This window comes from Kogia breviceps, chromosome 6 (assembly GCF_026419965.1).
Source record: "Kogia breviceps isolate mKogBre1 chromosome 6, mKogBre1 haplotype 1, whole genome shotgun sequence".
Lineage (NCBI taxonomy): Eukaryota > Metazoa > Chordata > Mammalia > Artiodactyla > Physeteridae > Kogia > Kogia breviceps.
In genome coordinates, this window is record NC_081315.1 from 61403643 (window position 1) to 61430693 (window position 27051).

Sequence of the window (27051 nt, forward strand, 5' to 3'; positions counted from 1 at the left end):
TTAAAGGCATGATGATATACTTGTACAAATACACTGAGTTGCTTAATATTAAAAGCCCTAAAATACAACATTTTGGGAATGATAATGGAGCAAAAAGAACTCTCATGTTCTGGTAGTAGGAGTGTAAATTGGTTCAACCATTTCAGAAAGAAGCTGTCATTATTTTGTAAAGTTAAAGTTACAAATATCCTACAACACAGCTGTTCCATTGCTAGCTACATATCTTAGAGAAATGTATGCTCAGGACACATGTACAGGAAATTCTAGCAGCATGTTTATAATACACCCAAATGAGAAACAACTTTGAGGTCTATGTTAATAAAAAGGATAAATAAATAATTATATATTCATGTAAAAGAATTCAGTGAAAGTGAGGTACAGCCCCGTGCATCAGCATGTAGGCAAAAATGTACATCAAAAATATTAATGAAAGAAACAGTATGTTAAAAATACACACTTCATGATCCCATTTGTAGAAAATTCAAAAACAGGCAAATTAAACTGTATTGTTTGGGGATACAAACTTAAGTGATAAAAGGTAATGATGATCATGAAAGTTGAAGACAGATAAGGGAAAAGCATGGGAGTGGATTTCATAAGAGTAAGAAAGTGGTTACCTGTAGTGATGATGGTGGGGGAGATGGAGTATTGAGAAGGAAGGAGTAAGTGGGGGTCCTGGACTCTCATCATTGTTCTATTTCTTGACCAAGTGATGAGTTACAGGGGTTGGCTTTGTCATAACGGATTAACTAACTCTAAGTTGTGTGCTGTTGTTATGTATGTTGGTTATATTCCACACATATAAAAGTTAAAATAGTCCTAGAATGCGTGTATTATTTTCATCTAAATTCACATTCACGATAAGGAGAAGGAGGTTTTTCTCTATGCTATCTGAGGCAAATTCCTATGGTCTGGCATTTGGAGTTTTTCTGTGGTTATCTGGCTTGAAATTGTTTGCACCTTTATAAGGATAGCTGGAGAGGAACAAATAGCTGACTGCAGTAACTTAATCTAGCATATCTCAAGAGGTAAAAACTTGCTAAGTTATCCCACATGATAAAAGAAAATTTGAAATATCAAAGTTGTACCAAAGAAGTGATAAGGCAAGCAACACAGAATATTGCAAGAAAAAATAAAATGTGGGAAATGAGTTCTGAAGGGAGAAAGAATATGCTATGAATAGAATTGTGTGCACCTCTCATCCCACTCCCACCCTGCCAAATTCATATGCGAAACCCTAACCCCCAGTGGGATGGTATTTGGAGACTGGCCTTTGGCAGGTAGTTGGGTTTAGATGAGATTATGATGGTGGGGCCTTCGTGATGGGTTTAGTGCTCATATAAGAAGAGATACCAGAGAGTTTGCTCTTGTTCTCTCTCTGCCATGTGAGGACACAGTGAGAAGGCAGCCAGCTGCAAGCTAAAGAGAAACAGAACATGCTGGTACCCTGACGTCAGACTTCCAATGTCCAGAACTGTGATAAATTTCTGTTATTGAAGACACCCAGTCTATGGGCATAATAAAATACTATGGTATTTTACTATGGCAGCCTGAGCTGATTAATACAGAGCAAATATACAATGACAAATTAAGAAAAGGAATGTGAAGATTTACCAATTTAAAGATATGTATAAAACATTTTATTGGGAAAAAATAAGATTTTTTTCCTCCTAATTTATGTAAAGGACAAAACAAAAGGTATCATGTTGTCCTGGAAAAAATAGGCAAGATCATCACTCTCTGACAAAGCCCTATGATAAAGGACTATAAAAACATATCTCCCTATTTCATACTCAAACACTCAAATGACTTATCTAAAAATTCACACAGTTTTAATGAAAATTATTTATTTTTTATCAACTTTGCAAACAATTTTTTTCCATTCGGCCTCTAAAAAATCAAAATTATATTATTTGAGACCATACAAATACACATACATACAATTTTTTTTTTTTTTTTTTGCGGTACGTGGGCCTCTCACTGCTGTGGCCTCTCCCATTGCAGAGCACAGGCTCTGGACATGCAGGCTTAGCGGCCATGGCTCACGGGCCTAGTTGCTCTGCAGCATATGGGATCTTCCCGGATGGGGCACAAACCCGTGTCCCCTGCATCGGCAGGCGGGCTCTCAACCACTGCGCCACCAGGGAAGCCCTCATACAAATAGTTTTGTCAGTAAACTCATCATGGGAAATAAAGCTGTTTATGAAAACTACTTTTTCATAAAAAGTGTGCTTGTTTCTTAAGAAGATAATATTATAGAGTTTTTATAATAATTTTTTACTCATTTACTATTTTTTACTTTATTTTTTACTATACTCTCCATTTAACTTTTCCAAACTGAGTTACTAAAAATCCTTTTAAAGAAACTGAGGCACAGAGAGGTTGAATTACATATTGAAACAAGTGCTAAAGAGTTGAATGTAAATTCTAGAAATATGAAATGTGAATGTGGGATATATAAGCAATGTAATGAAATCATAAAACCAGTAGCCTAATTTTTGAGGATTAAGAATATAGTCATTCATGTAGAATTATATAAATACATTTAGCTAATGATTAAACAAGGTTGGTAAAAATTAACTCATCCATATGATTTTTACGCCATTTTGAATTGTGGTGGAGTGTAAACAACAAAGATGGAGTATTTGCCTTTATAAAACTTATAATCCTCAGATTTTGTAACAGAACTACTTCACTTCTTGAGGAAGTTAACTCCTTTTATAATATTTACTTAAGCAAGGTTTCTCAGGTCACTGACTGTTAAATAAATCTAGTTAAGTAAGAGTAATGCATGTTAAAGATTTAAGAATTCCTTACCACACACTAGGTATTACCTTTTTTTTTCCAATATTTCTCCTTGCTGAGAAGTTTCAGGTTCTCAGGTGTATCATGTTATAATAATTGATTATTTATATAACTTTTTTTTTTAGTCTGCTGCAAATAGCTTAGGGGTTATAGACCGTATCCTCTCTGTTCCTAATTTATATGACAAAAATACTTTTATCTTCCTCATAGATGTTATAAGAAATGATGTAAGCCTGTGTATGTAAGACTTGAACAATATGCTCTTAATGTATTGTCAGTGTGGCAGTCACATTTCTTAAGCTGATTATAAATGAATGATGTTTGGTGAGTGATGATAGAGTATGATCATTTTACATTATAAGTTGTACAGCTGCTAGGGGGCTTAGAGATTATTTAGCCCATCGTGAAACCCAGGTTCAGAAAAACATGATGACTAATCAGTTGGTAAATGGATAAGAATTAAAGACTGATGTCCCATCTTATATTTCAGTTTAATTTCCATTATCTCATGCTTTCATTTAAAATACTTAACATTTTGACTGTTTAAAAAATAATTCATTTTGATTAGATAAGTAATACAGTCTCCTGTGATATCCTCAGAATATTATGGGTGAGGTTAAAGTCTAGTTTGATCACCAAGCCAATACCACAACAGCATCTTTATCGGAAGGGTGGGCAATTTCATATGGTGAATGCATCTGCTTAGATTACGTTTAGTTAAAAATAATAGAAAAACCCAAAATGACAGTGGCTGAAACCAAATAGAAACCCTTTTTAGTCTCAAATTTCAGATGTCCAGGTGGTGTCAATCAAGGCTGGGTTGGTCCTCCAGGGTGTCAGGGACTCTCCTTCTTTCTCTTGTTTCTCCATAACAGTGGCCTCCCACTTCAGTCAAGATGGCAGCTGGAGCAACAGTCATTATATGACATTCCAGCTATAGGCAAAATGGCACCCACCTCCTTTAAGTACAGAAGTTGTAGGTAATTTTCACTTGGATACCATTGTGCAAAAATGAGTCATATGGGCATTAATAGCTGCAAAAAAGCCTAGAAAATATAGTCTTTATTCCAGGAAGCTACATGCTCAGGTGAAAACCGGGGTTTTATTTTTATGGAAAAAGGGAAAACAGTGTAGGTCAAAGTAAGTGTCCAGGGACAGCAAAAATTCTACTGCAATTATTTCCTTTTCCTGCCCTGCCCAGATACCTGCAAAAAACCTCAGTTGTTTGCAAGTGAGCTAGGCCTGGCAGTATATTAGGAGTTCCTTCCTTGCTAGTGAATGGTACCTAGAAATCTATTCTTCTGACTTTTCATGTCTGATAAACTTGGGAATAATTTTAATCTTCCTTGGCACTCTCATAAACATCTACTCCCAGGAACAATAACAACAATGCAACAAAACAGTAAGTTGAAAAATATGTTATAAAATGAACAACTCACCAAATGATACTATATGTGCTTTTATGGGTACACAAGTATATACATGAACAATAGACAATAACCTTGAAGGATGCATGCAGAAATGATAATGATGGTTACCTTTGGTGTTTTGAGGCTGGGGTTGGTGATCAAATTGGAGTTTAACTTATCTGTAATGTTCTAAAGATTTACAGCAAAGTAAGGTGTATTTGGGGAGGTGGGAGGAGTGGGGAGTAGACTTACTATATGGAAACCTTTAGGAGCTCTGCAGTATCTTAACTAGATAACCATCGTGTCAATTATAGGTTTTGGTTGTGAGCAATAGAAACCAATTCTAATGAACTAAATAAAAAAAGGAGAGTTATTGGAGGAGCACTGGTTATCATAGATTTGAAGAAAAAGTTGAATGATGAGGTTATGTAGTAGGAATTAAGGACAATCACTACAATTCCAGTTGCTTTTCATCCTTGTTTCTCTCTGTTTATGATGTACATTCTCTTGTGGTTAAGTGGTATTGGTTAAGCTTGAGGTATATTCATTCGCTGGGTTTTGGGAGGTAAGAGTCGTGAGTGGGTACCTTAAATGACTGTGTTACCAAAGCATAGAATGTGAGAGGGACCATTTTCCAAATAAAAATTAGGTTCTGTTATCAAAAGTGGGAAGGGATGTCAGGGAGGCAAAACCAACAGGTGTCTATGACTATCACAGAAGACCACATACCAAAGGCTATTTCATTCCTTCAGCCATAATTTTTAGAAGTATTGTGGGTCCGTGGGAAAATATTCTGCTTTGGAGCTAGCTAACATTAGTGATCTTAATTTCCAAAAGCATCTTTATTTGGTTAAATTGCAATGAACCCATTTAGAGAAGAGCTAACACCTATCTTTCTCAAACTCTTCCAGAAGATAGCAGAGGGATTAACACTCCCAAACTCATTCTATGAGGCCACCATCACCCTGATACCAAAACCAGACAAAGACGTCACAAAGAAAACTACAGGCCAATATCACTGATGAACATAGATGCAAAAATCCTCAACAAAATACTAGCAAACAGAATCCAACAGCACATTAAAAGGATCATACACCATGATCAAGTGGGGTTTATTCCAGGAATGCAAGTTTTCTTCAATATATGAAAATCAATCAACGTGATACACCATATCAACAAACTGGAGGAGAAAAACCATATGATCATCTCAATAGATGCAGAGAAAGCTTTTGACAAAATTCAACACCGATTTATGATAAAAGTCCTGCAGAAAGTAGGCATAGAGGGAACTTTCCTCAACATAATAAAGGCCATATATGACAAACCCACAGCCAGCATTGTTCTCAATGGTGAAAAACTGAAACCATTTCCACTAAGATCAGGAGGAGGACAAGGTTGCCCACTCTCACCACTATTATTCAACATAGTTTTGGAAGTTTTAGCCATGACAATCAGAGAAGAAAAAGAAATAAAAGGAACCCAAATCAGAAAAAGAAGAAGTAAAACTGTCACTGTTTGCAGATGACATGATACTATACATAGAGAATCCTAAGGATGCTACCAGAAAACTACTAGAACTAATCAATGAATTTGGTAAAGTAGCAGGATACAAAATTAATGCACAGAAATCTCTGGCATTCTTATACATTAATGATGAAAAATCTGAGAGTGAAATTAAGAAAACACTCCCATTTACCATTGCAACAAAAAGAATAAAATATCAAGGAATAAACCTACCTAAGGAGACAAAAGACCTGTATGCAGAAAACTATAAGAAACTGATGAAAGAAATTAAAGATGATACAAATAGGTGGAGAAATATACCATGTTCTTGGATTGGAAGAATCAACATTGTGAAAATGACTCTACTACCCAAAGCAATCTACAGATTCAATGCAAGCCCTATCAAATTACCAATGGCATTTTTTACAAAACTAGAACAAAAAATTTCACAATTTGTATGGAAACACAGAAGACCCCGAATAGCCAAAGCAATCTTGAGAATGAAAAATGGAGCTGGAGGAATCAGGCTCCCTGACTTCAGACTATACTACAAGGCTACAGTAATTAAGACAATATGGTACTGGCACAAAAACAGAAATATAGATCAATGGAACAGGATAGAAAGCCCAGAGATAAACCCACACACATATGGTCACCTTATCTTTGATAAAGGAGGGAAGGATATACAGTGGAGAAAAGACAGCCTCTTCAATAAGTGGTGCTGGGAAAACTGGACAGCTACCTGTAAAAGAATGAAATTAGAACACTCCCTAACACCACACACAAAAATAAACTCAAAATGGGTTAAAGACCTAAATGTAAGGCCAGACACTGACAAACTCTTAGAGGAAAACATAGGCAGAACACTCTATGACATAAATCACAGCAAGATCCTTTTTGACCCATCTCCTAGAGAAATGGAAATAAAAACAAAAAGAAACAAATGGGATCTAATGAAACTTAAAAGCTTTTGCATAGCAAAGGATACCATAAACAAGACCAAAAGACAACCCTCAGAATGGGAGAAAATATTTGCAAATGAAACAACTGACAAAGGATTAATCTCCAAAATTTATAAGCAACTCAGGCAGCTCAATAACAAAAAAACAAGCAACCCAATCCAAAAATGGGCAGAAGAACTAAATAGACATTTCTCCAAAGAAGATATACAGATTGCCAACAAACACATGAAAGAATGCTCAACATCTTTAATCATTAGAGAAATGCAAATCAAAACTACAATGAGATATCATCTAACACCTGCCAGAATGGCCATTATCAAAAACTCTAGAAACAATAAATGCTGGAGAGGGTGTGGAGAAAAGGGATCACTCTTGCACTGCTGGTGGGAATGTAAATTGATACAGCCACTATGGAGAACAGTATGGAGGTTCCTTAAAAAACTACAAATAGAACTACCATACAACCCCGCAATCCCACTACTAGGCATATACCCTGAGAAAACCATAATTCAAAAAGAGTCATGTACCAAAATGTTTATTGCAGTTCTATTTACCATAGCCAGGGCATGGAAGCAACCTAAGTGTCCATCAACAGATGAATGGATAAAGATGTGGCACATATATACAATGGAATATTACTCAGCCATAAAAAGAAATGAAACTGAGTTATGTGTAATGAGGTGGATAGACCTGGAGTCTGTCATACAAAGTGAAGTAAGTCAGAAGGAGAAAAACAAATACCGTATGCTAACACATATATATGGAATCTAAGAAAAAAAATGTCATGAAAAGATTAGTGGTAGGATGGGAATAAAACACAGACCTACTAGAGCATGGACTTGAGGATATGGAGAGGGGGAAGGGTGGGCTGTGACAAAGTGAGAGAGTGGCAGGGACATATACACACTACCAAATGTAAATTAGATAACTAGTGGGAAGCTGCCACATAGCACAGGGAGATCACCTCTGTGCTTTGTGACCACCTAGAGGGGTGGGATAAGGAGGGTGGGAGGGAGGGTGATGAAAGAGGGAAGAGATATGGGAACATATGTATATGTATAACTGATTCACTTTGTCGTAAAGGAGAAACTAACACACTATTGTAAAACACTTATACTCAAATAAAAGAGGTTTAAAAAAATTGCAATGAACCACATTATTTAACACATTTTGTATACCTTTAAATTTTGCTCAGAAATTGTTTTCTTTATTGTTCTTGTTTACTGAGCTATCTACTCTCAGCCTTTTTTTGGTTATTCTATAGAAGCAAGAGGTATATAGGATACTGTTTACCGATATTTACTACTCTTCCCTGGGCAGGATTATACTTTTCCATCCCATTGATTTCAGACATGGCACTTGCTTTGGCCAATCAAATGTGCGTGGACGTGACATGAGTCTCTTACAAGCAGATGCTCTAAGAGCCAGCGTGTGATCATGTTCCCTCTACACAATAACCAAAGATGTCTCAGATAGAAGCTATTTCATAAGCTTCCCAGTTCATCCCTTCAAGATGAAGAGCCACAATCAATCTGCTACTGATGCATAGCATTATTGAGAAATAATCCTTTGTAATTATAAACCACAGACATTTGCGCCACTTGTTAGTATAGCATAACCTAACCAGTCCTGATTGATACACTTGTAAAACTAATTCTCTGTTCAAACTTCACAAGGAATTTCTAACTCGTTCTGGTTTTAAATATAGACCATAAGCAGGAAATTAGGTAGAAACTGACCAGTGATGAAATGATTAACCTGTGAGCAATGGAGAAACAATACATGTTCTCTGGGTAAGCTTCTGCCAAAATAAATTTGATATTTTGGAGATTTAATGTCAGAGCAGTGCATAGGTGTATTATAATATAGAAGACTCACTTTCGAATAGAACAATAAATTGAGAAATTTCTCAAATATCTGATTCTCTGCATTGGTACCAATGAGTAGTTTATGTATATTTAGATATTTTGATTATTAGTTGATATTGATACTATAAGCCAAGGCACATAAAACTAGAAAAGGAAAAGCTGACAAGCTGTGATCAACTTAATGAGTTGAATTTATAGTTCAACAAAATAATCAGTAGGTTACATATTGTACATGCCTATATTGATTTAAAGAAACCTGGTAGTAATCTCTCTTTAACTCTTCACAAAAAGAAATCACCAGTTCTATTTCCCTCTTAAATATTTCCTTAATCTATCCCCTCTTATTCTTACCACCACTGCTTTAACTCAGGTCTTCATCATCTCTTACTAAAGCCCCCTAATTAATCTTTCCAGTGTGGCTCTCCTCCAGGCTATGTTTATCACAATGCCTGGATACTATTACTGAAACACAAAATTGACCATCTTATTTCCTCGCATAGGACCCTTGTTGTTCAACATCTCCTAGAAGATAAGGCTCAAGTTCCTTAATGTAACATACAAGGCCTTCCTGGAAAGGCAGCATGGCCTAGTGGTTATGAGAATGAGTTTTAGAACCAGACAGCCTGAGTTTGAAAACAGGCCTGCTCTGATTAGCTGAGTGGCCTTAACTAAATATTTACAGCAGTATGTCTGTAAAAATGTTAGCTTTTATTAATATTGTATGGTTTCTCCTTCACTTCCTGTGCTTATTTACTTTCTGACTGTTTTGCAGTTACCCAAGGGCACCTGGCAGTTTTTCATCTCTGTTCTTTAATTCCTTTGAAGTTACTCATAACTCTTTCCCTCTTGCACTGCCCTCACCCCCAAACTGGCTAATGCTGTCTCATCTTTTAACATTTAGTTCAACGATGGCTTTAAAACTTAAGATTAAGTGACTTATTTATCTCTTGTAAAAATAAAATACAGTGTGTGTGTGAAAAAAAAAATTAAGTGACTTTTCCTTGAATAGGTAGGATATTTCTCTTATGATTCAATATCCATCCATATCTCTATTATTACACTTATCACATGGTTTGATATTATAATGTTCCTGTATCTGTTCACCTCCATAAGACCACAGGCAACTTGAAAGCAGGAATTATGTCTCATTCATCTTTGTCCCTAGTACAGTTCCTGGTACATAATAGACATGCAATAGAAATGTTTGTTGAATATATAGAAAATTGCTAAATAAATAAATGCTTATTATTTCACAAATCACTCTTGAACTCACTCTTTATTTTGTGGTTCAGTGTTGCTTGATCAAGATCGCTGTGATAAATTTTCTTTAAAATTTATTTCCAGAGAAAGTCATTTCTCTCTTGAATTCTTAATGCTTTCTTTAATCTGGCAGATAACCTAGTTTCCTGTCTTGCCTTGATTACCTCCACTCATAAAACTAAACCAGTGCTCTGTTCCAGTAACTGAATTGGCTTAAGTGGCTAATATTTTAGTTTTCTTATATTAAATTAATAAATTGTACTTAAATTACAGGCAATTTAAAATTATTATTTGCAGTGAGGGGAATAAATATATTAAATTTTCATGGCATGATAAAAAGAATAAAATGGGCACATAAATGGAATTAACTGTATCTGGTGTGAGTATTGATATTATTTATAAACTTGATTCCAATTATTTATAAATAAAGACTGCATAACTGAAATTAAATTGAAGAACCTAATAGATTATAATAATTGTGTATGGTTTATAATGATTTTGTATAATGTGTATATATAGTTTTAGTGTTAAAGGGATTGTCACTTGGAATAAAGACACATTGTTTTTTGAACCCAGAGTATTTTCAACATATTTGTTTATCTAATATATTGTAACTGAGGACCTGCTTTTTATAGGACATTAACAAGTGCTGGTAAAGACCTGCATGATAATTTTCTGAAGGCTCTGGCAGTGAGAGAAGAAGACAATCGCAGTGGAAGAGTTAGCGTGAGTACATTTCATTCAAAGGCTAAAAATGTATACCTTAAAGGCACAGATAGTATATAATATATAGTTAGTTAATAATATAACTTTTACTACTGTCTCTGAAAGGTAATTCATGAGGAATGTAATATAGCTCTTTATTATTTATATATTATAAGAATATATGTAGAAAAATTTATTCCAATTTACATCTGTAGAAATAGCCAAATGGTAAAAAAATATTAGTAGTATTCTATGTATTTGTTGTGGAGAAAATGTCTGTATTTGGCAGACTTGTTGTCATCTCCAACTCTGCGCTACTCCTATGTTGAAACATCATGCTTCTTTTCAACCCAAGCTCCTACTACACTTCTCCAAATCATGTCATCCACTCATCCCCAAGGTTTTTCCTGATTCGTGCTACCTATAGAAGGTAGAGTCTGCCCTATAGTCGTCCTATGTGAGGAGGTGTGATAGAAACCACATAATGGAGAGATATGATTTTGAATCATACAAGGAGAGCATGCTCTTGCTTTATTAAAATATGTGCTAGATCAAATATTTAAAATTGCTAATATTATTTGGAATATTTGCTTTCATGCTTTGCTAGTATAATATTGGTGTTCACAGTCTTCTGTAAGTCTCAAAGTGTTCCAAGTTACAGATAAAAGTAGACAAATATGCTGAAACTGTAATAGTGAATTACAGAAAAATAATCAGAAGTAGTACAATGAAAAATTTAGAGCAACAAAAAAATATGTTATAAGGGTGTCTATTTTTACTAAAGTTTTCTCAATAAAAAAGTTGGCATTTTTCTCACTATCATGTCCCTTGAAATTTTCACATGCAGATAAAGTCCTCAGTGTTCTTCAGAAAGAAAAAATAATCATGCCTTTGTTAGAGAATTGTATAGAATGATCCTGGACTTGAAAGCAGGGAAAGTTTCTTGGTGGAAGTGGGCTGAGTGAGGTTGGAAATATGCGTGGGGACTAGACTTAGAGGACTTTTTCAATCACAACAGAAAAGTTTGGAATTCATCTGATCATTAATAGAAGGAGCAGCTAGAAAGGTAGGAAGAAAGGCAGAAAAATGTGGTGACATAGGAATCCGTGGTAAGGACTTTGAAGAAGGAACAAATGATCATCAGTGATCAAGCAGGATAAGAACTGAAAAAGGATCTGTTGTATTTGGGAACATGCACATTTAAAAGAAAAAAAAAAAGTTGACAACATATTCCATTCATAAGAAGGATAGAAATAAGGTTTCTTAGGGTTGAAAAAAAAAAATGGTCCATGGTTAAACAGTAGCATCAACAAACAGAAACAGCATTAGAGATGCTAGGCCCATGTTTTTTGTTTTTTGTTTGTTTTTTTTTTTTTTTACTGTAATGGTGTACTTCCTCTCGAAAAGGTCTTTTTATCCTTTCTATCCTATTGGTATTTCTTTTGACAATGCATGATGGCAACATCCACTCATTTACCCAGATCGGAAGTATGTCAGTTATAATAAACTTTCTTTTTTTAAAGTCATTATTGAATTTGTTACAATATTGCTTCTGTTTTTTATGTTTTGGTTTTTTGGCCATGAGGCACGTGGGATCTAGCTCTCTGACCAGGGATCGAACCTGCACCCCCTGCATTGGAGGTGAAGTCTTAACCACTGGACTGCCGGGGAAGTCCCATAATAAACTACCCATGTTGAATGAGCCACTAAGTTCTAAATGTGTCAAATTGCTTCACTTTTCACCATCTCAAATATCATTTATTTAGATTCAAACACCCATCATATCTTAAATATATTACTCTAACAGCCTCCTAAATGATACACCTGTGTATTTTCTTGGCCAACTCCCGTCCATTTTCCAATCACTCAACATATATTTCTTGTTTACCTGCTCAAGTCTGGAACTGTTTTAGTCGCTGGGACACAGGGGCACTGCAGAATCTATGACCTTAAAGTGTTTATATTTTAGAAAGGGAGATAAAAAGTTAGTAAACAAAATAAAAATGGAACAATTAATTTCAGCTCTGGATAGGTGCTATGAAGAACATAGAATTAGAATATGGAATATAGAGAGATTGAATAGACAGTGGTTGGTTACTTTACTGTATACAGGAAAAATTACTTTAAGGAGGTGACATCTGTTGAGACTTGAATGAAATGAGGAAGATAGCCATGGAATTTGAAGGATGAGATACCCCAAAGAGATAAATATTTGAGAGGGAGAGATATCCCAAGAAGAAGGAACATGTATTAAAATGTCCTGAGATAACAGCAATCATAGCATATTCAAGAGATGGTAAGAAGACCAGAATGGCTGGAAGGCAGCTATTGAAGGGAATTAGAAAGACAGATGAGATCAGAGAGGAGGTCAGCAGCCAGATCATGTAGGTTTTAAGGAATTTTGATTTTATTATTTTTAATTTTTATATTTATTCTTTTATTATTGTGATAGAAAGTTGATGGACAGATGATCTTTAGCGGAGAAGTGACCCGATCTGGTTTACACTTTAGAAAGAGTGATCTCATTGTTGCTGTGTGGGGTAGAAGAATGTGGTGAAGAAGTCTAGAGCCAGAAGCAAGGAGATAAGTTAGGGAGCTCTTGTAATCAACCAGCAAGAGATGAAACTCTCAAAACAGCATGGTTGTAGTTGAGACAGAAGGAAGTTACTGAATTGTGTCTATGTTTTGGAGGCAAAGCAGACAGGACTCACTGATGGATTGGATGTGGAATATTAAAAAGAGGAAATTAGGATGACTTCTAGTATTTTAGTTTGAACAGGTGGGGATGATGATGGCACTTACTGTGACAGGGAAACTTATTTCAGGAATCAATAATGAAATAGCTGTTTTGGCTATATTAATTTTGTGATGCCTATTAAATATCCAAGTGGAGAAGTTGATTGGTTATTTACATATTTTGGTTTGGAACTTGGGAGAAGTTTTGGCTAGGATATAAATCTGAACGCTAACAACATCTAAATGGTATGTAAAAGTCATGGGCTTGCAGAAGTTTACCAGGCAAAGAGTGTGGGTAGAAAGAGTGGGGTTCTATGACAGATTTTTTAGGGCACTCCAACGTTTAGAAATCTTAAATGTGTGAAATAACTAGCTAAGGAACCTGAGAAGTAACAGGTAGGAGAAAAATCAGGTAAGAACCATGCTATAGACATGGGAAAAGAAAATATTTCAAAGGCAGGAATGCTCATCATGTCATATGCTGCTGAGAGGTTAAATAAGATGATCTATTACTTTCTCATGGCTGCCATAACAAGTTGTCACAAACTGAGTGGCTTGAAACAACAGAAATTTGTTCTCTCACAGTTCTTCTGGAGGCCAGAAGTCTGAAATCAAGGTGTCAGCAGAACCATTCTGAATCGTCTAGGGGAGACTCTATTCCATGCCTTTCCCTTAGCTTCTGGTGTGTCTGAGAGTCTTTGGTGTTCTTTGGTTTGTAGACACATCACTCTAACCTCTGCCTCCATCATCACATGACATTCTCCTTATGTATCTGTGTCTCTGTCTTCTTTTCTTATAAAGACATCAGTCATTGGATTAGCACCCCCTCCTCTGGTTGAATATGACTTAATATTAATTCCATTACACCTACAAAGAGTTTGTTTCCAAGTAAGGTTATTTTCACAGGTACCAAGTGTTAAGATCTCAACATATCTTTGGGGGGACATAAAATGATGAAAAGTTTGCTATTGATTTTGGCTAGGTAAATATCATTGAGTATGTTGATGAGGGCTGTTTCAGTGGAGGGCTGTGGTTAAATATCTCGCTGGAGTATGTATAGAAAAGGAGAAAGTGTGTAAGTGAAGATAAGGAGGTCAACTGTTTTTGAGGATTTTTGCAGTGAAGTCTAACATAGACCTTGAATGACAGCTGGTACAGGGCTGGGGGTCTAGGAAGTTTGTTTTAAGATGGATAATATTAACCAAGTTTATGTTAATGGGAATGACCCATTAGAGAGAGGGATATTGATGGCACAGTGGACAAAGGGGATCTTTGCTGGGTTTCAGAGCACCGGGAAAGGGTATGTCTCTGAGAGGGGCAGAAACCACTAGCAGGAGGGAAGAAAGAATATATAGGCACATCTGCCAAATAGGTTGGTGGATTTCGATTTGGGAAGATGAGATAGCTCTGCTGTGAATTTATCTATTTTTTTCTACATTGCTGCTCCAAATGACCTTTAACTACATTGTTATGGTTTTTTTCCCCTTAGAAAATATCATAAATTTAACTTTTTTTGAGTCATTTAATGTTGGGTAGGTTGTCACTGATTTGGAAACAAGCGTCTTTTTTAGATTCATAGCTTGCTTGCTGATTTTGAAAATAACATATGGTCATTTATTTGGGCCTTTGAATTTGTGATACTATTATAATCAGCAGCCTACATATCATTGTCTCAAGGGTGACATTTAAGGCTTAATTTTCTATATCCTAGTCTTGTCTTAATGAAGACTCCAAACAGTTTTAGAGCAAACAATTTACAACAGAATACAAGATATTTTAGAAAGATCTAATTATTAGGATCATGAGCTTACTTTAAAAACCATTTACTAACTGGATATGCTTTTTAAAAAGTAGTCCTATAAAATATACAATATTCATGAGATTTGAATCTATATTAATTTACTGTTAGCAGAAATTACATGTGAATTTTATGAGGTCTGAACTCTCTGAGGGAAATGACTATTTCCTGAGCATTGAGATTTCTCTACATAATGTGTAGGGTCAAAATAAATGGAGAACTTCAACCCAGAGGCACATTTGCTACTCTTTTTGTTTCATCTTATTGAAAGTACATACTAGAAAAAATTATGTTAGAGTTTTAGAACTGACGTAGTTGACTTGACCTGCATGACCTAATAAGGTTTGAAGGCTAATTTCATAGTAATTTTCCTAGGTAATTTTCTTTAAATGTATCTAGGAAGTTAGAAGAAAATTAGATTTACTTTCCCACACTCATAACTTTTTATTTTATTTTTAAGTTTGGTGATCCCAAGTTTCAAATGCTATTTAGTGTAATTGGATCTTGTTCTGAGTGTCCTCTTTCTCCCTCTGGTCAAATAATTGCAAATGTGATTTATTAGTTTTCTCCACTTAGGCTTTGAATTTACTCTGCTATAGAGCCTGGAGCTTAGGAAAACAGCACTCCTCTCTGTCCCCCCATCTCCAGGGACCTCCACCCTAATATTTTCAATGTGCAAGTTATAGGATTATTTGCTTATTATATACATTTATACCATTCCCACAAAGCTGCTGCTTGGGTGTGTAGTCTTCGGTTATGCCCTGGGAGAGAATAGGGTTTTATTAAAATTAGCAATTTATATAGCTGCTATTTAAAGAATAAAAATTCTTGAAAATGTACTTCCTTTAAAGCTTTCAGTGGCTCAGTGGGTCAGATGTTCTACATATAGATATTGTTTAGATAAGTCCCTTTTTTAAGAAGCTTGTAGTAAACCAGAGGTAACTCAATTTAATTCAATAATTAGTATTATTTCATGATTGCCTCTGAATTTTGTATATAATGTATACAAAATAATGTGTATGTATATTTATACATATATACACACACATATAAGCATATATATATGTATATGTATGTATAAGCACACATTTCTTTTTTTACATCTTTTCCAAAATACTGTTTTAAATTACTGTGATGCTCCATGCATTTTGTTTAGACAAAACATTGAGCCTTATGTGTAATTCATGTACAAAAATCTTCAAAAGGCTTAATTGTGTAGTACTTCAAATGACAGATACAATAACTATTTTTCCTAGTAATACAACTATTTAATTTTATTTTAAATGTGAGCTATTCATGTAAGAAAACATTTCTACCTCATGACTCGTATTTCAGATTTAAAACTTTTTATTTTTTTTATTTATTTTATTTTATTTTTTAACATCTTTATTGGAGTATAATTGTTTTACAATAGTGTGTTAGTTTTCCCTCTACAACAAACTAAATCAGTTATACATACACACATGCTCCCACATCTCCTCCCTCTTGCATCACCCTCTCTCCCACCCTCCCTATCCCACCCCCCCAGGCGGTCACACAGCACAGAGGTGATCTCCCTGTGCTATGCAGCAGCTTCCCACCAGCTATCTAATTTACATTTGATAGTGTATATATGTCCTTTCCACTCCCCCACTTCGTCACAGCCCACCCCTCCCCCTCCCCATATCCTCAAGTCCATGCTCGAGTAAGTCTGTGTTTTATTCCCGTCCTACCACTAACCTCTTCATGACATTTTTTTCCCTTAGAGTCCATATATATGTGTTAGCATACGGTATTTGTTTTTCTCCTTCTGACTTACTTCACTCTGTATGACAGACTCCAGGTCCATCCACCTCATTATAAATAACTCAGTTTCATTTCTTTTTATGGCTGAGTAATATTCCATTGTATATATGTGCCACATCTTCTTTATCCATTCATCTGTTGATGGACACTTAGGTTGCTTCCATGTCCTGGCTATTGTAAATAGAGCTGCAATGAACATTTTGGTACATGAGTCTTTCTGAATTATAGTTTTCTCAGGGTATATTCCCAGTAGTGGGATTGCTGGGTCGTATGGTAGTTCTATTTGTAGTTTTTTAAGGAACCTCCATACTGTTCTCCATAGCGGCTGTATCAATTTACATTCCCACCAGCAGTGCAAGAGGGTTCCCTTTTCTCCACACCCTCTCCAGCATTTATTGTTTCTAGAGTTTTTGATGATGGCCAATCTGACGGGTGTGAGATGATATCTCATTGTAGTTTTGATTTGCATTTCTCTAATGATTAATGAGGTTGAGCATTCTTTCATGTGTTTGTTAGCAATCTGTATATCTTCTTTGGAGAAATGTCTATTTAGTTCTTCTGCCCATTTTTGGATTGGGTTGTTTGTTTTTTTGTTATTGAGCTGCATGAGTTGCTTATAAATTTTGGAAATTAATCCTTTGTCAGTTGCTTCATTTGCAAATATTTTCTCCCATTCTGAGGGTTGTCTTTTGGTCTTGTTTATGGTATCCTTTGCTGTACAAAAGCTTTTAAGTTTCATTAGGTCCCATTTGTTTATTTGTGTTTTTATTTCCATTTCTCTAGGAGATGGGTCAAAAAGGATCTTGCTGTGATTTATGTCGTATAGTGTTCTGCCTATGTTTTCCTCTAAGAGTTTGATAGTGTCTGGCCTTACATTTAGGTCTTTAACCCATTTTGAGTTTATTTTTGTGTGTGGTGTTAGGGATTGTTCTAATTTCATACTTTTACATGTAGCTGTCCAGTTTTCCCAGCACCACTTATTGAAGAGGCTGTCTTTTCTCCACTGTATATCCTTCCCTCCTTTATCAAAGATAAGGTGACCATATGTGTGTGGGTTTATCTCTGGGCTCTCTATCCTGTTCCATTGATCTATATTTCTGTTTTTGTGCCAGTACCATATTGTCTTGATTACTGTAGCCTTGTAGTAGAGGCTGAAGTCAGGGAGCCTAATTCCTCCAGCTCCATTTCTCGTTCTCAAGATTGCTTTGGCTATTCGGGGTCTTTTGGGTTTCCATACAAATTGTGAAATTTTTTGTTCTAGTTCTGTAAAAAATGCCAGTGGTAATTTGATAGGGGTTGCATTGAATCGGTAGATTGCTTTGGGTAGTATAGTCATTTTCACTATGTTGATTCTTCCAATCCAAGAACATGGTATATTTCTCCACCTATTTGTATCATCTTTAATTTCTTTCATCAGTGTCTTATAGTTTTCTGCATACAAGTCTTTTGTCTCCTTAGGTAGGTTTATTCCTAGATATTTTATTCTTTTTGTTGCAATGGTAAATGGGAGTGTTTTCTTAATTTCACTCTCAGATTTTTCATCATTAGTGTATAATAATGCCAGAGATTTCTGTGCATTAATTTTGTATCCTGCAACTTTACTAAATTCATTGATTAGCTCTAGTAGTTTTCTGGTAGCATCCTTAGGATTCTCTATGTATAGTATCATGTCATTAAAACTTTTTAAAAGACTAAAATGACTAACCATTTTCTTCTCATTGGTAAGAAGATTTATTGTTTCCTGGGAAAGTGTAGTTTTTTGATTGCTCATGCTATGAAGTGTTTAACACTGCCACCACAATGAGCCATTTATTAAGTGTATGTTTATAACAAGTGCTTGGAAAAGCACATTAAACAGGTCTGGTTCTAGATATCCAGAAACTCAGATCAGAGGCAAATCATAGTGATACAGTGGACATAAAAAAAAATTCACAGAGAACTGAGCACATTGTGTGAACATATGAGATAGTGCAAAATGCATTTTCTCAGAAAAATCAGTGGAAATGTTAAATAATTATTTAAATGAGAGTGAGATTAAAGGTAATTTTTTAAAAAATAATTTCCAGAAATGTCTTAATAGAAATGGTTGAGTTACAGAGGATGCTTGAATGAAGATGTTACATCCTAAGAGCTTTTCATGTTCATGATAGAGACTAAGGAAAATATTTGAGGTCAAGATGTGATGATTGTATAAAGAAAAGACTAGCTAGACAACAGAGTGAAGAGGTAAAATGAGTTCTTCCAAGACAATAGTTTCCAATTTCTTTCTAAACTGCTCTGAGTTTTTTATATAGTTGATTAATCTTTTTTTTCTCTCCTATCTTGGTGTCTATGACATGATTATCTTATAGTTTTCCAATTTTCTTCTGATTTTGATCTCAGTCTCTTTCTTGGGCTGACCACCATATACCTCCATTTGACCTGCATCTCTTCCACTATATACATTTTCCCTTGGTGAATCACCCAGACCCATGAACTCACTAACTGTATGCTTCTTGCTACCAAAACAGAGACTTAGCTCTTTGCTGTCCATCTATTTATTAATTTATTCACTTATTTAGTAAATAAGTATTTTTGATTCTTTTTTTCTTTATAACCAGTGATAACTGTTTCTGTGCAAAGCACTGTATGAGCTTCTGGGGATACAGTGGATGGCAAGTGCCTTACAGAGCTTAGAGCTGCTTGGAAAAGAAAGTGTATCATCAAGTAAACATACAGATAAAGCAAAATTGCAACTGTGATAAGTGCTATGAATGAAAAACACAGAAAGTTCTGATTGTGTTTAAGTAGGTTGAGAGATGATATGATCAGATTTTTAGAAAAAAAGATCAGTGTGCTATCAATATAGATAATAATTTATAGAAAGCATAAAGCAGATGCTTTATTTTTTGCAATGCAATAAATGCATTGCAAGATCTGATAAGAGAAGATGAGATAGTAGCCTGGACCAGGAAGATAAAGAAGATTTGAGAGTTACTTAGAAGGTAAACTGGGCAGGAATTGGTGACAGTTAGGATATGGCTAAGGAGGGGGCTGAGGCAAAGGGAGTGGTCATGTAATTGGCCTTCACAGCTGGATAGAAGGTGCTGCTACTCTTTGAGATGTGGGGCAGTGAAAGATAGGGGAATAGGGTACAGAGATCATGGGTCTGATTTTGGACATACTGAGTTTGAGTTGTCTTTGACAAAAGAAGTTGTTGAGGTGTTAAATAGAGAGCTGGAGAAGAAGATCTAAACTCTATGCCAATGTTTATCTCCACATTGCTATACCTCAGATACTTATATTTGATCTATAGCTAAATCAAATTTCTGTTCCTCTTCTATTCCTCAGTTATCACACCCAGTTGGTGACCAAACCTGGTCAACTCTACCTTGTAAATATGTCTCAAATAAATTTGGGAGTTGTGACAAGAAAGCCAAAGTGGTGGGTGACAGCCAGCTCAGAGAGCTCTGTTGTGCTGTGCTCAGTAGCGTGGGTAATGCCCTGAAGATGATGGCTATCCATGAAAGAATTTAGACAAATGGTCCATGTGATCCGATGTGTATTTTAAGAGTACATTGGGGACAGGATGTAAGGAAAAGCATGTATCTATAAAGATAGAAGATGAGATATGAGACAGGGAAATCAACTGAGAGGCCACTGTAACATTTCAGATAGATAATAAAAGGCTGGGATAAAGAAATGACAGAATGAGTGGTGGGAAAGGATGGATTTGTGTAATTCAGAAGATAACTTTGTTTTTTTGATAAGGAAATGGTGAGAGGAAGTTTTGAGTACTGTTTATGCATTTCCAGTTGGGGGATTCAATGGAGCATATAAACAACTGATGATAATTTTATTTACGGGAAGAGAAGTGTGATCCTGGCTTTAGAGGATTTAGTGTAGTTCAGTGGCTAAGAGCATAGAACTTGCAGTAGACAGTAACTAGTCTAAAGTTCCAGATTTACTATTTAAGCAGTATTACAAATTTCTAAAAGACTATGCTAGTTTTCCCTAAACTACAATGTCCTGCTCTGTAATGTAGAGATTAAAAGGGTACCCTCATCTTAATACTGATTGAGTATTGAAAAGAAAATAAAGGTTAAACACTTGGCACACTTCATGATACATGACAAGTATTTAATAAATAATGTGGACCAGTCCCTCCCATCAGGAAACTTGCTCAAGCCTCTTAGATAGCCTTATCCACCAGAGGGCAGACAGCAGAAACAAGAAGAACTACAAACCTGCAGTCTGTGGAAAATAAACCACATTCACAGAAAGATAGACAAGATGAAAAGGCAGAAGGCTATGTCCCAGATGAAGGAACAAGATAAAACCCCAGAAAAACAACTAAATGAAGTGGAGATAGGCAACCTTCCAGAAAAAGAATTCAGAATAATGATAGTGAAGATGATCCAGGACCTCGGAAAAATAATGGAAGCAAAGATTGAGAAAATGCAAGAAATGTTTAACAAAGACCTAGAAGAATTAAAGAACAAACACCTAGAAGAATTAAAGAACAAACAGAGATGACAAAACAATAACTGAAATGAAAAATACACTAGAAGGAATCAATAACAGAACTGAGGCAGAAGAATGGATAAGTGACCTGGAAGACAGAATGGTGGAATTCGCTGCTGCAGAACAGAAAAAGAAAAAAGAATGAAAAGAAATGAAGACAGCCTAAGAGACCTCTGGGACAACATTAAACACAACAACCTTCACATTATAGGGGTCCCAGAAGGAGAAGAGAGAGAGAAAGGACCCGAGAGAATATTTGAAGAGATTATAGTCGAAAATTTCCCTAACATGGGAAAGGAAATAGCCAGCCAAGTCAAGGAAGGGCAGAGAATCCCAGGAAGGGTAAACCAAGGAGAAACACGCTGAGACACATAGTAATCAAATGGACAAAAATTAAAGACAAAGAAAAGTTATTGAAAACAACAAGGCAAAGATGACAAATAATATACAAGGGAACTCCCTTAAGGTTAACAGCTGATTTCTCAGTGGAAACTCTACAAACCAGAAGGGAGTGGCATGACATATTTAAAGTGATGAAAGGGAAGAACCTACAACCAAGATTACTCTACCTGGCAAGGATCTCATTCAGATTCGATGGAGAAATCAAAAGGTTTACAGACAAGCAAAAACTAAGAGAATTCAGCACAACCCCACCAGCTTTACAAGAAATGCTAATGGATCTTCTCTAAGTGGGAAACACAAGAGAAGAAAAAGACCTACAAAAACAAACCCAAAACAATTTAAAAAATGGTAATAGGAACATACATGTCAATAATTACCTTAAACGTGAATGGAATAAATGCTCCAACTGAAAGACACAGACTCGCTGAATGAATACAAAAATAAGACCCAAATATATGCTGTCTATGAGACACCCACTTCAGACCTAGGGACACAGAGACTGAAAGTGAGGGGATGGAAAAACATATGCCATGCAAATGGAAATCAAAAGAAAGCTGAAGTAGCAATACTCATATCAGGTAAAATAGACTCTAAAATAAAGAATATTACAAGAGACAAGGAAGGACACTACATAATGATCAAGGGATCAATCCAAGAAGAAGCTATAACATTTATAAATATATATCCACCCAACATACGAGCACCTCAATACATAAGGCAACTGCTAACAACTATAAAAGAGGAAATCAACAGTAACGCAATAATAGTGGGGGACTTTAACACCTCACTTACACCAATGGACAGAAAATCCAAACACAAAATTAATAAGGAAACACAAGCTTTAAATGACACAATAGACCAGATAGACAATTGATATTTATAAGACATTCCATCCCCAAACAGCAGATTACACTTTCTTCTCAAGTGCACACGGAGCATTCTCCAGGATAGATCACATCTCAAGTCACAAATCAACCCTCAGTAAATTTAAGAGAACTGAAATCATATCAAGCATCTTTTCTGACCACAACGCTATGAGATTACAAATAAATTACAGGGGAAAAAAACGTAAAAAACACAAACACATGGAGGCTAAACAATACGTTACTAAATAACCAAGAGATCACTGAAGAAATCAAAGAGGAAATAAAAAAATACCTAGAGACAAATGACAATGAAAACACAATGATCCAAAATCTATGGGATGCAGCAAAAGCAGTTCTAAGAGGGAAGTTTATAGCAATACAAGCCTACCTTAAGAAACAAGAAAAATCTCAAATAAACAATCTAACCTTACACCTAAAGGAACTAGAGAAAGAAGAACAAACAAAATCAAAAGTTAGTAGAAGGAAAGAAATCATAAAGATCAGAACAGAAATAAATGAAATAGAAACAAAGAAAACAATGGCAAAGATCAATAAATCTAAAAGCTTGTTCTTTGGGCAGATAAACAAAATTGATAAACCATTAGCCAGACTCATCAAGAAAAAGAGGGAGAGGACTCAGATCAATAGAATTAGAAATGAAAAAGGAGAAGTTACAACAGATACTGCAGAAATACAAAGCATCCTAAGAGATTACTACAAGCAACTCTATGCCAATAAAATGGACAACCTGGAAGAAATGGACAAATTCTTAGAAAGGTATAACCTTCCAAGACTGAACCAGGAAGAAATAGTAAATATGAACAGACCAATAAGTATTGAAATTGAAACTATGATTAAAAATCTTCCAACAAACAAAAGTCCAGAACCAGATGCCTTCACAGGTGAATTCTATCAAACATTTAGAGAAGAGCTAACACCTATCCTTCTCAAACTCTTCCAAAAAATTTGCAGAGGAAAGAACACTCCCAAACTCATTCTATGAGGCCACCATCACCCTGATAACAAAACCAGACAAAGATACTACAAAAAAAGAAAAGCACAAACTAACATCACTGAGGAATATAGATGTAAAAATCCTCAACAAAATACTAACAAACAGAATCCAACAACACATTAAAAGGATCAAACACCATGATCAAGTGGGATTTATCCCAGGGAAGCAAGGATTCTTCAATATACGCAAATCAAACAATGTGATACATCATATTAACAAATTGAAGGAGAAAAACCATATGATCATCTCAATAGATGCAGAAAAAACTTTTGACAAAATTCAATACCCATTTATGATAAAAACTCTCCAGAAAGTGGGCATAGAGGGAACCTACCTCAACATAATAAAGGCCATACATGACAAACACACAGCAAACATCATTCTCAATGGTGAAAAATTGAAACCATTTCCTCTAAGATCAGGAACAAGACAAGGATATCCACTCTCACCAGTATTATTCAACATAGTTTTGGATGCCCTAGCCACGGCAATCAGAGAAGAAAAAGAAATTAAAGGAATACAAATTGGAAAAGAAGAAGTAAAACTGTCACTGTCTGCAGATGACATGATACTATACATAGAGAATCCTAAAGTTGCCACCAGAAAGCTACTAGAGCTAATCAATGACTCTGGTAAAGTTGCAGGATACAAAATTAATGTACAGAAATCTCTTGCATTCCTATACACTAATGATGGAAAATCTGAAAGAGAAATTAAGGAAACACTCCCATTTACCATTGCAACAAAAAGAATAAAATACCTAGGAATAAACCTACCTAGGGAAACAAAAGACCTATATGCAGAAAACTATAAGATACTGATGAAAGAAATTAAAAATGATACCAACAGGGCTTCCCTGGTGGCGTGGTGGTTGAGAGTCCGCCTGCCAATGCAGGGGATACAGGTTCATGCCCCGGTCAGGAAGGATGCCATATGCCACGGAGCGGCTGGGCCCGTGAACCATGGCCGCTGGGCCTGCACGTCCGGAGCCTGTGCTCCGCAATGGGAGAGGCCACAGCAGTGAGAGGCCTGCGTACAGCAAAAAAAAATAAAATAAAATAAAAATGATACCAACAGATAGAGAGATATACCATGTTCTTGGATTGGAAGAATCAATATTGTAAAAATGACTATACTACCTGAAGCAATCTACAGATTCAATGCAATCCCTATCAAATTACCAATGGCATTTTTTACAGAACTAGAACGTAAAATCTTAAAATTTGTATGGTGACACAAAAAGCCCGAATAGCCAAAGCAGTCTTGAGGGAAATAAATGGAGCTTGAGGAATCGGACTCCCTGACTTCAGAGTATACTACAAAGCTACAGTAATCAAGATAATATGGTACTGGCACAAAGACAGAGATATAGATCAATGGAACAGGATAGAAAGCCTAGAGATAAACCCACACACCTATGGTCAACTAATCTATGACAAAGTAGGCAAGGATATACAATGGAAAAAAGAGAGTCTCTTCAATAAGTGGTGCTAGAAAAACTGGACAGCTCCATGTAAAAGAATGAAATTAGAACACTCCCTAACACCATACACAAAAATAAACTCAAACTGGATTAGAGACCTCAATGTAAGACTGGACACTATACAACTCTTAGAGGAATACATAGGAAGAACACTCTGACATAAATCACAGCAAGATCTTTTTTGATCCACCTCCTAGAGAAATGCAAATAAAAGCAAAAATAAACAAATGGAACCTAATGAAACTTAAAAACTTTGCAAAGCAAAGGAAACTACAAGCAAGACAAAAAGACATCCCTCAGACTGGGAGAAAATATTTGCAAATGAATCAATGGACTAAGGATTAATCTCCAAAATATATAAACATCTCATTTAGCTCAATATTAAAAAAACAAATAACGCAATCAAAAAATGGGCAGAAGACCTAAATAGTTATTTCTCAAACAAAGACATACAGATGGCCAAGAAGCACATGAAAAGCTGCTCAACATCACTAATTATTAGAGAAATGCAAATCAAAACTACAATGAGATATCACCTCATACCAGTTATAATGGGCATCATCAGAAATTCTACAAACAACAAATGCTGGAGAGGGTGTGGAGAAAAGGGAACCCTCTTGCACTGTTGGTGGGAATGTAAATTGATACAGCCACTATGGAGAACAGTATGGAGGTTCCTTAAAAAACTAAAAATAGAATTACCCTATGACCCAGCAATCCCACTACTAGGCATATACCCAGTGAAAACCATAATTCAAAAAGACACATGCACCCCAATGTTCATTGCAGCACTATTTACAATAGCTAGGTCATGGAATCAACCTAAATGCCCATCGACAGATGAATGGATAAAGAAGATATGGTACATAAATACAGTGGAATATTGCTCAGCCATAAAAAGCACGAAATTGGGTCATTTGTAGAGGCGTGGATGAATCTAGAGACTGTCATACAGAGTGAAGGAAGTCAGAAAGAGAAAAACAAATAGTGTATATTAATGCATATATGTGGAACCTAGAAAAATGGTACAGATGAACCGGTTTGCAGGGCACAAATTGAGACACAGATATAGAGAACAAACGTAGGGACACCAAGGCGGGGAAAGTGGCGGGAGCGGGGGTGGTGTGATGAACTGGGATATTGGGATTGACATGTATACACTAATATGTGTAAAATGGATGACTAATAAGAACCTGCTGTATAAAAAAATAAATAAAATAAAAATAAATCAACAATGTGATTTCTGCAGTAAAAGAAAATGTAGCATTGCTAGAACTAAAGTTGTAAATAAAATAGAAATTGTAGAAAGTATGCAGTACTTTTGTTTATAGATTTTAAGGTAAACATTGAATAGTTTTTAATCTTTTTTTAGAAAAGATCGTGGAAAGGGTTCCTTGAGACCATAGATACTGATAGATTTTATTAGAGATCTAAAGATTGTTGGTCATTGGCAAGATATTATAGCAATCAGAGTATTTTTTAAAAGCCTTTATGTTATGGATTTTTTTTTTTAATGTTATAGGAAACCATATAGGAAACCACAGTCCATTTCATTAGTTTTCTGCTCCGTGCAAACCACTTTGCTCTTTGCCATAATGTTTGCTGTTTTCCAAAGACTAAAAAGACACAGGCCTTCCCTACAGGGTTTCTAGTGTGATAGGGTTACATAACTCTTTTAAGTAGCTAAGTGGCAGGGTGGGGGTGGGTGAAGGGAGTTGTTATTTTTCAGATGGTAGTAAACAAAGAATCCTGCATTTATTGATTCCACAAAAACAAAAATAAAAAGTCCCTTCCTAATCAGAGACTGATGAAGATTGAAATGAAAAAAAAAAAAAAAAAGATTGAAATGAAGGGTCACAGCTGTTATGGGTTGGGAAAATAGAACCTGTTGACACTTATTTTCCCACTGAATGTTGACTGTGTAAACAGTTACATGGCTGACTAGTTTGGG

The 27051-nt window shown here is 35.6% G+C and overlaps 1 protein-coding gene across 1 annotated transcript in view; it reads left to right on the plus strand.

The window, feature by feature from the left end:
• CFAP299 (cilia and flagella associated protein 299) overlaps window positions 1–27051 on the plus strand; it is a 582341-nt gene that overhangs the window by 214826 nt on the left and 340464 nt on the right. The window contains exon 3 of the mRNA XM_059066513.2: window positions 10443–10533. Within this exon, the coding sequence (XP_058922496.1) occupies window positions 10443–10533 (91 nt within the window). The remainder of the gene's footprint in view (window positions 1–10442; window positions 10534–27051) is intronic.